This window comes from Asparagus officinalis, chromosome 8 (genome assembly GCF_001876935.1).
Source record: "Asparagus officinalis chromosome 8, Aspof.V1, whole genome shotgun sequence".
Lineage (NCBI taxonomy): Eukaryota > Viridiplantae > Streptophyta > Magnoliopsida > Asparagales > Asparagaceae > Asparagus > Asparagus officinalis.
In genome coordinates, this window is record NC_033801.1 from 227888 (window position 1) to 240269 (window position 12382).

The 12382-nt window shown below is 38.8% G+C and overlaps 1 protein-coding gene across 1 annotated transcript in view; it reads left to right on the forward strand.

Annotated features, from left to right (window-relative positions):
• The window catches only part of LOC109822585 (zinc finger CCCH domain-containing protein 19-like), a 16694-nt gene continuing 5570 nt past the window's right edge, over window positions 1259-12382 (forward strand). Inside the window, 11 exon segments of the mRNA XM_020388809.1 lie at window positions 1259-2272; window positions 2339-2418; window positions 4702-4889; window positions 6897-7851; window positions 7937-8064; window positions 8782-8841; window positions 8924-8974; window positions 9076-9146; window positions 10174-10328; window positions 10419-10965; window positions 10968-12377. Of these exon segments, the coding sequence (XP_020244398.1) occupies window positions 1461-2272; window positions 2339-2418; window positions 4702-4889; window positions 6897-7851; window positions 7937-8064; window positions 8782-8841; window positions 8924-8974; window positions 9076-9146; window positions 10174-10328; window positions 10419-10965; window positions 10968-12377 (4457 nt within the window). The 5' untranslated portion in view covers window positions 1259-1460.

The following is a 12382-nucleotide window of genomic DNA, read 5'->3' on the forward strand; positions in this document are numbered from 1 at the left end:
CGGATGAGGAGAGAGAAGGAGGGGAGGGAAGGGGGGAGAGAGAGCTGGGGGCAGACGGAGCCTGAGGAGGGGGTCAGGGAGGAGGGGAAGGGGGCGGACGGAGCCGATGAGGGGTCGAGGAGGAGGGGGAAGGGGAGAGGAGAGGATGGACAGAGGAGGGAGGAGCGAGGGGAGGAGGGGAAAGGGAGGAGGAGAGGATGTGAACGGAGGAGGGGGAGGATGTGAGGGAGGGGAGGAGGCAGACTGAGCCGAGGAGGCGTCGTGGAGGAGGAGGGTGCGAATGAGGAGGAGGAGGGAGAGGAGGAAATGGATTGAGTTTTAATTGGGAAGAAGGGTAATTGGGAAGTTGGTTTCTTGGCAGTGGGTTTGGGTGGTGGTTGCATATATTTTTTAATTTAGGACTTATGGGTTATGGTTGTTGGGCTGGGGGTGGGGATGATTGGCCTAACTTATTTTGCTTGCTCAAGCAATTTTCCCTATATAATATATATATATATATATATATAATATATATATATATATATATATGTTAATATATATATATGTATATTATATATATATTATATATATATATTATATATATATATATATAATATTACAGCACACACGTGCCAAGGATCAGTTATCCCCACCCGTTCCTGTTTCCCGTAGCAAAACGGCCCCTAAAAACTCCAACTTCCCAAGAAATAAGTAAATTTTAGGGTTTTGATTCAATTCATGGAGGAAGAATCACCGCCACAACCAGACTCCATCCATCCTCAACCCGCCATGGAATCCAGAGACGAGAACCCCCAACGGGTTTCCCCCCAATTCGACGAAGTCGACATTCGACAGTCGATTCGATCCGCCGACGAACCCATCACGGAGGAATCCGATCGGTTGGATGAAGAGGGATCGATTCCCGTTCCGCCGAAACTTGATGATGGAGGAGAGCGGCGGTCGCCCCCCCCCCTCGACTGCGGAGCGAGAAGGAGTGAATATTGTGTGCGGAGAAATCTAATGGCCGGTGGAGAGGATGAGCCACAGGTATATGAAAGAGATGAGAGAGTTTCCTCATTGAAAGAAGAGGAGGGGAAACCTAGAACAGTGGTGGCGATGGAGGAGGAGAAAGCTCCCGTCGTTGAGCCTTCATGCCGACGAGGCCATTGGAAGAGAATACCGATGGAGAAGAGCCCAGACAGGGAAATATCACTATTAGCCGCAGGGGACGAGAAAGAAGCAAGAACGCGCGTGACGGTGGAGGCAGGAGAAATATCCCATGCACTGAACCTTCTGATTGATGAGATCATGCAAGAGAATGCCGAGGAGAAGCCGTTGCCGATTTTTCTGAACCCACCCCGGATAAAGAACTCAATGGGGAAAGGTCACTACTTGCTGAAGGAGATGAGAAAATTTCTTCATTGAGTGAAGAAGAGGAAAAGAGAAAGCCTTTAGTCTCTGTTGCTGATATTGATGAGGTAATGCGAGACAACATTGATGATGCCCATGAGGCCTGCTCAACTGAGGAATTAAACAGGGAGAGACCACAGTTAGTTGAAGGCGACTCGAAAATTTACTCACTGCAGGAAACATTGGCCGAAAAAGATGACAAAGTATCCTCATTGGAGCAAGGGTTACTTGGAAAAGAAGGAGAAGATAAAGTTGATGTACCAGATGATATCATGCAAGAAGAAGTTGAAGACAAGCCCATAGAGCTTGATGGGATACATCCGTCTGAGCAACTAGATGAGGAGATTCCACAATCGGGTGAAGACGTTGCGAAACTTTCCTCATTGCCAGCAGAATTTGTTGGAGAAAAAGAGAAAGAGCCCATATCTGAACTTTCAGTCTCCACTGCGGCTGTCAATGAGATTAAGCATGAAAAAGTTGAACAAGAGCTCTCAGAAGAGCAATTGAAAGAGGAGACAGCAGCATCAGCTGGTAAAAGCACCGAAGTGTCCTCATTGCAACAGGAACAGATTGACGAAGATAATAAAATTTCAGCTCTTCCAGAAGATTCAGCTGAAAAAGACGAAAATGTTTCATCGTTGAAAGAAGAATCAGCTGAAAAGGATCAGGAAGAATCAGCTGAGAAAGAAGAGGATGATGAGGTGGATACTGATGAAGGGGGCCCGGCAAAGGCAGCTGGAAGAAGGACAGGGTCAAAGCAGAAGCGTGGTCGCCCTCAAGTGGCTAATGGGAGAAGGACAAGGGCACCATCAAAGCCAAAGGAGGATGAAGAATTGTGCTTCATTTGCTTCGATGGTGGAGACCTTGTGGTCTGTGATCACAGGTGAGTATGAATAACCTCTTTGTATCTTTTCTTTCTCACTTTTGTACTGATAAATATTTGCTATAGGGGTTGCCCGAAGGTGTATCACCCTTCATGTGTTAACCGGGACGAGGAGTACTTCAAGGCGAAGGGCCAGTGGACCTGTGGTATGTCTTATACAAATTTTTTAGTTAGCAGCTTCTACTTTTGTGTCAGTAGCTGAATTATTTTGATTTATACATATTCAACAAAGTATTCTATAATATCAACAAATGGTGATCGAACTTCATGTGAAGTTGCATATTTTGGATTGCTCGATGGTTAGATTGGTATAGAAAAAAAAATCTACAATAAATCTCATCTAAAAGTAAAAAAAAAAATTAGAAGAAAGTAATTTCTACAATTAACTAAGGCCAATGTATTAAATATCAAAAATATCGGAAATATCGGATGGCCAAAATCCATATCGGATTGCGGAAATGGGGGATATATCAGGGATATGTTTAAAATAGCAGGGTATCATATTGGATGATGTTCATATGTAACATAACATTGTAATATGTAATCAAAACATATTTAATATATTCTAAACATAAGAAATTACATCATGAATAATGATGTACGACGTTTAGAGACATTAGATACAGGTAGAGATCTGAGAGAGAGAGAGAGGACATGAACAGTGGAGAGAGGAAGAGAGAGGAAGACAGAGAGAGAAGGGGGAGAGAAGTTGAGAGAGAGAGAGAGAGAGAGAGGAGAGTGAAAGAGAGACAGAGGGGTTTGAGGAGGAGCTGAGAGAGAGGAGAAGTGGAGAAGTGAAAGAGAGAGTTCATAGAGAGGAGAGAGTGCCGAACGAAGAGAAAGCAAAATATGAGATTGACTAGGGATTTAGGGTATTTGAGTTTGGAAATTTATTAAGTTTTCGGGTCTAGTGGGAACCAAAACCAAATCCAAACTCAATAACCCATTTTATTTGGATATTAGCCAATATCGGCCAATATTTTCAATGTACCGAAAAAAGTGGTAAAAATTGAAAAATGATATTTTTTCATAAATATCATATTGGAAGGGCATCAAAACTGATATATCGGCCGATATAGTGATATATCGGCCGATATTTAATACACAGACTAAGGCACTAAGGGCATTAAGGAGTCAAAATTTTATTTTTGAAAAAAGTGTGTGTTAGAATGTTCAAGATAGGTTTGAAAATTTTTAAAGTCACATTTATTTTCTTGTTCTCCGTTTTAAATGAAGTTGTGTTAGTAAAGGCTGTAAAAAGCTTATTGTGATGCAATCATGTACTAAATGATCCATTAATCCAAACGTTGATCAGAGTAATTTCGATCTAGGACTGCTGTGCTCAGGATTTATCATCATTATATATAAGGTGTCTCACAACTAAACGGTTATTCAAGTTTGTAGGAGGTGAATTACGTTAAAAATTTCGGATTAGCAAAATGCGGTGACACAGATTTGTAACAGCATCACAATTTCTTGCATTGGATGGTGGTCATTGGTGATCCTCTCTTCAAACTGTATTTTTTCTTTGCTTTCAGAATCATTGGCCACAATTAAAAAAAGAAACAAGTGAAAGAGGGGAAACAATGAAAATGCTAGGCTGACAACACAGTGATTCAAATATCAAAAGTGGGTATGGAACTCTGAGAGCCCTTAAAGTAATCGGAATGGGCAAACAAAATAATAAAACTCCACTGAGCCTAGAATGTTTTCTTCTGTGCAATTTAAACTTTAAGGCCCATGATATGCCCTGATTGCATCATATCTCATGACGACCTTCTGAAGTAGCCAATAGAGATGAGTGGAAGCATGGGTTGATTTAAAACTATCCCTATGCTGTTCATTTGTTAATGCAGGTATTGTCAGTTGAAATGAATTGATGAAATCACTTGTCAAGGCTTCTATTATTCATGAAATCCAATGAGCACTTTTAAAGTGGAGAATTTTCTTGCCTTAGAAAAAGACTCAGAAAGTTTTAGGAACAATGTCTTCTTGGTTGATAGCATTAAGATTTCATTCTGAAAGGATGAAGCAGGTACCTTAACCTACGTGAAACTATACATTAACTTCCATTAATAACAAAGTGACAAGTATTGTGTAAAATATCACAAATTATGAGTTTGAGCCTCTGTGGTGTCAGTTGTTCTTTGAAATCCCTAATTCTTCTATCTCTCATTCATACCGACAAGCCGTGGCAAACTTATCATGAGTGTCTATATTTCTTTCTCTTCATTATTAACTTTATCATACTGATTTTACCATTGTTTTTGGTTTGAAAAAATGTTTTCTCTTATTAATTTTGTCACTGTTCTTGGCTTGCAGTTATATTCTTGACAATTTGTCTAAAATAATCTATTTACAGTTAGACTTCTTGATTATCGATTCTTATGTCATGGCACCTGTCTTAATATTTGATCTTTGTGTATCAGGTTGGCATATATGTAGCAGCTGTCAGAAATCTGCCCGATACATGTGCTATACTTGTACATACTCTTTATGTAGAGGGTGCATAAAAGAATCAGACTTTGTCTGTGTTAGAGGAAATAAAGGTTTCTGCAAGGAGTGTATGAAAACAGTGATGCTGATAGAGATGAATAAGCATGCAGATGACACAATGGTGTGTTCTATTTTGTCATTTAAACTTTGCTGTGTCATTTTCAAAAACTAAAATTCTCATTCGAGATTCTTTAAAAATTTTCTGCAGAAGATCCTCAATTAAAATATGCTACATGGTACACCAGAAATTTAATCTTATTTACAATTTTTAAGCTACGAAACCCACCGTTTTTTGCTTCTTTTAAACAGTAAGTACCACTACTATTAAATTGCTGGGTAGCTCGTCTATTTTTGAGTAAAAAGGTGATGATTTTGACTTGTCTTATCGAGATCCGAGCTTGATTCTCTGCCACATTTTCTTTTTAAAGTATCTCACACAGCTGAACATATTAATTACCATTACTTTTATTTTCACTGTTGATAATTATGAATCAAGAACGAGTATGTTTGCTCTGGTACTTCTGTTATTGCTATAACTTGGTCATCTTTGCAGCTTTTAGTAGACCAATCTTTTTTATTTGTTATAATAACTGAAATCGTAGCCAAATTTGTTGGTCAAATAGTAGATACAATTTGTCTTTGCTTGCATAAATCAAGACGGATGTTGCTTATCCAAAAAATGCAAGGTTTCTTGTAATCTGGTAGAGTGTGGACTTTAACTCTAATTCTAGTAAATCTTCAGAAAAAGCACGTCATCTATACTTTTGCATTACTTGGTTCCAAGGTCTGAACTTTGAATTATGAGTTGATGATGATGCATACTGGTTGTAATTGTATTATGTGGATTCTTAGCTATCAAATCCTGGCCAAATGGGCTTATACCATAATGTCGGCTAGTAATGGCAGGTAACAGGGAGGTTTGAGGAGTGAAGTACAAGAAATTGATTTGATAGTTCTATATTGTCGAAAGATTAAAAAGCAACAAAGAGAATGTTTGTGCTTTTTTGAATTATTTGATATATGATTGTAAGAATCTGCATTTAACATTATAATTTTTAAATCTGATAACTAGACCTAATTGTAGATGATAAGGACCATTCTTCTCAGAGCCACAATAAAAAGCTATCAATTAGAAAAGAATTAATAAATTGAGCAATTGATTGGACTACTCTCTTTGTTTGGGTCTAATCCAATATAAGAAACCACAGAATATGACCTCAGTGTCTCGATAAACCCTTAACTTGGACACCAATTTAACACATTGGGTCAATTCTAGGACAAACCCTAACACCTTTGATGTCATTGAAACTTGTTGAAAGGTCATATATTTTGTAAGAGCTGATTTTAAGATTTATTTCCTAAAAAAATCTTGCTAAAAGGTCATATATTTCGTAAGAGCTGATTTTAAGATTTATTTTCTAAAAGATCTTGTTGTTATAACTTATGTAATTTAAACTAATAATTAGAATGCCATATCAATTTAGAAATTCATGCTGCGTTAATAATAGGATTGTGCAAGTTTTGATCTTCTAATCTTTAAGAATATCAGACCAAACATTTCCATTTTTTTTAAATTGTAATTTTTTTAATCTTTTAGGGACACCGAAATCTACATTTTTGCAATTCCAATCCAATATTTCCACCTGCTGAAACTGTTGAGACCCTCAACAACGGCACTAAGCAAGGCGAACCAGAACCGTGACTGATCTGAGAGTTCAAATAATGAATTGTCCTTATCAGTTTGGGCAATTTCCAGTTGTCTACTGCTAGTTTGATTTTGGCCCCTATTGCTCTCTATTTTGCTACCATTCATGAATGCAAGATATGTGCATGCTACTTACTAGGCTGGCTTTTGGTTCAAAAGGGGTGCCAAATTTAAGAAATAGCAGGCTTCCCAGACTGTAGTTTTGATTTTAAATGATCATTATGTCACGTCTTATTTCCTGCATGTCAGAGAAGTGGTTCTTCTTGTTTTGTATTCAGGAAACTTTTTCTAATGCATTTCTTGTTCTCCCTTTTTACTAAACCATGCTTGGTAGGCAGTCGCTTCACCGTGTCCTGTTGATGATTATACATCATTTCTCTAATTTTATTCCCCCTAATTGCTTCATTTGGATTTCTTATGCAGGGTGTTATTGATTTTGATGACAAAACTAGTTGGATGTATTTGTTTAAGGACTATTGGGTAGATCTTAAAGCAAAGCTATCTTTGACAACTGAGGAACTGATTGAGGCTAGAAATCCATTGAAGGAAACAAATACAATATTTGGCAATGAAAAACATTTAAATAAAAAGAGAGCAGCCAAGTGGAATGAGGAACCTCTAGAGAACTCTGGTAATGCTAGTGATGACCAGGGAGGAAGTGCATCCAGCTCTTCCAAGCGTTATAAAGAAAACGCTTCTTTGAGGAAGAAAGTGAAAAAACGGTCAAGGAACACAACCAACAGGGAGGATCAAGTAAAAAGAGCTGGCACTGGACAAATTTCCAATTCTGAGGACATTGAATGGGCTTCAAAGGAGCTGCTCGAATTTGTTGAACACATGAAAGATGGTGATAGATCTGTCTTGTCCCAATTTGATGTTCAGGCTCTTCTTCTTGAATATATTAAACAAAATAATTTACGCGATCCTCGTAGAAAAAGTCAAATTATTTGTGACTCAAGGCTCTGGGCTCTCTTTGGAAAATCACGTGTTGGACATCTTGAAATGCTGAAGCTTCTTGAACCACATTTTCTTATAAAGGAGGCCTCACCGATTGTGACAGATGATAATCAAGGAGGTGTTGTAGATCCGGAGCCCAGTCAAACTGATGCTGACGGAAACAGCGATGCATCCACAAAGATTTCAGATTTAAGGAGAAAACCACGTAGAAGGGTAGAAGAAAAGGGGCTGATGAATCCTGATGATTATGCAGCGATAGATGTTCATAATGTCAGTTTAATGTACTTACGTCGTAACTTGATGGAGGATTTCCTTGATGACGATGATACATTTAAGGAGAATGTTGTTGGAGCATTTGTAAGAATAAGGATTTCTGGTTCTACTTCAGCTAAGGATATGTATCGGCTAGTGCAAGTTGTCGGTAGGTTTTTATTGTATCATCTCTCACTTTAGCTAGATATGCAATTGTAAGTTCAAATTTGTAAATGTCATTCTTCTTCATACAGGGACTGGCAAGGCAGCAGGAAAATATAAGACTGGTAAGAAGACAACAGATATCACATTGGAGATATTAAATTTAAACAAGAGAGAGGTTATAACGATTGATCTGATTTCAAATCAGGAGTTTACTGAGGTAAGTTTTAATGTAACGGAGAATGTTTTTCATATGCTTAATTTTTAGTTCATGTGCATATTGACAACTATATGAAAAACATATATAGGCCTAAATTTTCTGTTCATGGCTTCTGTTCCTCTTAACATTTTAAGTTTAAAATGATGAGCAGATGCCTTATAGTTTGTGCAAAAATGTATTAAATGACTCGGCATATGCCAAATTCTTTGTAAGAGAATTAAACAGTGAATGCTGTCATGGTATCATCTTGAAGTATCAAAGATATTATGGGATAGTTTGACTTTTATTGTCCAAAGGGCTCACTCTCCTGCCTACATATCTATATGTATAAAGGGCATGTGAAGCAAATTGCTAGTAACTATGGAAAGTTTAGAAAGAGGTCACTGGGTGGCCTGCTATGCCCGTGACCTTTTTTTTATAAATATGTAAAAGAAGATTAATTTCAGGTTTGATTCTTTTATCTCAAATTTTTTGTAGCCTGATTCAAATACATCTTAACCTTCTCCAGATAAGATTATTTATTCATGTATGAACAACAAGATATGTAACAATTAAAGCTCTTCACTGCCAGTATGGCATTTTGCATGAATTGGTATGCTACTTTTGTAAATTGTAAGATTAAAAGTCTGCCATATAATGTTAACTGACTCATGAGCTGTGAGTTTTCTAAATAAGACATGTCCACATCAACTGACAAATTCTATGCTGTGATTCCAGGAGGAGTGTGAACGCTTAAGACAAAGTGTGAAATGTGGATTTATTGATCGACCAAAAGTGGTAATGCTAACGGAGACTTAATGTACGTAATCCTGGTATTCTTTGCCAATTTACCTAATTTTCCTTTATTTACCAATATCAGGCTGAAGTTCAGGAGAAGGCAAGGGCTCTTCATACTGTGAGAGTCGATGACGTGAGGATTTTTCTTGTAATCACATTTTGCTTCTATGAAATAGTTGATGAAGCAAACTTATGATGTCTCCATGTTTTGCATTTGCTTTTTCCTTTTTGCAGTGGCTCGAAAGTGAGAAGGCACGGCTAGGTCATCTCCGTGATCGTGCTAGTGAAAAAGGTCGCAAAAAGGAATATCCTACTCTTAGATATATTATTTTGTTTGCTGCATTGTTTACCTCTGGAAAGTCATATGCATAAGATTTTTAAGGCTATTAATTCTCGTGTAACCTAAAGGACTGCAGTCAATTTATATGCAAGTTAATTCAGTAAGAGCTGGTAAGGTTCTCACAAAATGTAGACTTAATTTGCCTTCAACAAAGGATATTCAGAATACTGCCTAGAGGGTCGTGTCAGTCTAACAAGGATGGAACAAATTTCAGTGTCTAGCTTTGCATAGTGCAACTTTCAATACCCAATGACCTTTCTGAAGGTATCCACATGACATTGAGCAATGAAATCTATCTACATAGTTCCTATGGATTATATATGTGAAAGGAGAACAGTGATTGATAGTTGTGCTGAAGAATTCTTATTATCCTCTTATCTCTTGTGCTTCTTCGGCTTTCTTTGTTTCTTATCTCCTTCGTTTAGATCGAGACATGATACCATTAAATTTGCTGTGCCGAAAACTCATAGCAGATAATAGGGTGTATGAAATCTGGTCACAATTCCTCTAGTATGTAATTGTAAGACATAGCATATCATAGGGTGTGTGATTACCGTTCACAATTCCTCTAATGTGGAACTGACAGCATATAATAGGTTTTTGAAAATTGGTCACAATTCCTCTGCTATGGAACTGTAAGACCTAACCTGTAAAATAGTCATCAACAATCAAGTATTTCCATTTGTTAGGTAACTGCAAAGTTTATAGTCAAATATTCATGCTAATATATTCACATGTTCATGACTCTAATGGCTTGTGAGTGTGTCCTGTTTCACTTTTTAGAGCGTGAAATTATACCTTAACCCTCACTATAAAAGAATATCATTGTTCTTTAGGAAGCATACTTAATCTATATTTTCTGTGTCAAAAATTGACTTGTTTCACAATGAGCTTCCCTGAAATAGATACAGTTCAGCTGCAAACATTTCATACATCAGATACTTGCTCTTGTAACTATCTTCAATCAGCAGTTGTTCCTCAACTCTTTTTACGCATAGAGAATGTGTAGAGAAACTTCAGCTTCTGAGCACTCCTGAGGAGCGTATCAGGAGGCTAAATGAAGTTCCTGAAATTCATGTTGACCCAAATATGGATCCAGATTATGATTCCACTGAGGATGAAGAGGGTCAAGATGCCAAAAGAGAAGGTGCTTCACAATGTTTGATTTCAATCTATCAAAACTGTATGTTGATTATTGACACTGATTCTTGCTTGTATTTGCCTGCATTACTTGCAGATAACAAGAAGCAGAAACCTTATTTCAAGGGTAGAGATGAGTTTTCTATGGGAAGAGAAGGTTTTAATGCACATAAAAATTCACTTGCAGCATGGGATTCGAACAGAAATACATCAAAGGCAGGAGTTCAGGGCATAGTTTTACCTACCGTTCAAGCTGATAGAACATATGGTTTCTCTAGGAATCAAGGAAATGATGCTCACTCAGTCAGCAGTCCCAAAACTCCAAAAAATGAGCCAAATGCAACTGGTATGGATGCTGTTCTTCTGAAAAATGCTCAGCCTGTTGCAGAACCCGGACAGGCGCGTGGCCTTACTTTTGAAACTGTGCCACAGCAGGCAAATATTGTGTCATCTAGCACTAGTGAAAATGAAAAGATGTGGCACTATCAGGATCCAGCAGGTAAAGTACAAGGGCCATTTTCAATGACACAGTTGAGGAAGTGGAATGCAAGCAAATTTTTCCCAGCTAATTTGAGGATATGGAGATCATCTGAGAAGCAAGAAGACTCTATTTTACTGACTGATGCACTTAGTGGGAAGTTGCACAGCCTACAAATGCAACAGCTATGTTAGGATCTAGGGCAAACAACATGGATGGATCTGTGAGAGAAAATACTATTCTTCAGGCTGTTGCAAGTTCGCCTGCTACTGATAATTACAACTTGGTAAACTCTGATAAGTGGACCGCTCATCCATCTTCCTTATCCGTGACCAATACAGGAATGGCTAGTAATCACATGGATGGGAGGCCTGCAGCATCTTCAACAGGATGTGAGTCATCAAAGATTTATAATGCCTGGCCTGACCAATCCCAAGCATGTAACGCTCCCAGACCAATAAATCCATCTTCCAGAAATTTGTCTCAGCAGACATCTTTCCATGGAAGAGATGGTCGAGGAGAAAATACTGGTAGATGGAGTAGGGATCGGAGTTGGCAAAATAATTGGAATTCAAACAGGCATAGGAGGTTCCAGCCAAATGATCGAGCTTATGAAAGGCAGCATCCTTATCAAAGCTCATCACGCCAGCAGTATCGTGGTGAACAATGGAAAGGGCAGCCTGCAAATGACTCCTCAAAACAATTGGGAAATGGGTCGTTTAATCCCCCTGCTAATGCTCCACAGCCAAGCAACATTGACTGGGCGAGTCTTCAGGGTGCTTTGAACAGAATTTCAGCTTCTGTGCAGCCTGCATGCTCTGGCCTGGGAAGTGACTTGCAGCAATCTCCTGCTAATGTAACTTCGTCGACACTGAACTCTGTTGGAGGATGGGCTTCAAGTGCTATACCTTGTGTCAATCTTGCCAAGACCCCGGAGAACATAGGCGTCTTGAGCGACTTTCAGCAGCAGAACAAGCTCACTGAATCAGCAGTAGCTACTTCTGCGAGTCATGCAGTTTATTGTGGTTCCAATGCCACTGAGTCTATGGACAGATCAAACAGGAGGCAGGGGTTGGAAAGTAGCAGTTCCAATACAAAACCACACAGTGAGCAGGCATCTGTTGATGTTCTAAATTCTGAAAGTATTCAACCAGCCAATCCTCAGAATGATACAGATGATCATACAATACCTATGAATGAACTCGATGCCAATATGAAGTGCCCTGGAGCACATGATAGATCAAATCCTGAAAACAAACCTGTCAACAACACTGTAGTAGGTCCTGCTTCTGTTGCTCCAAATGCTTTAGGATCTTCAAATTTATCTGATGCTTCTGTTGCTGTCGAGAAATTAGAAGCTTCAAGTTCCAGTGCACCTTCTTCAGCTCACCAACAAGGGTCTAACAGTCTAAGTACTAATGCTGCTCAACCTGTAAACATTGGTTGGGGAATGGCTCAGCAGAATTCAAACCCTGGTACAGGAACAGGACAGGAAACAGGACACTTGGTTCACGCAGCAATCCCGGGTGCTGCAAATATGGGCTGGGGAATGGTTACACCTGGACTCGTGAATATTGGGTGGG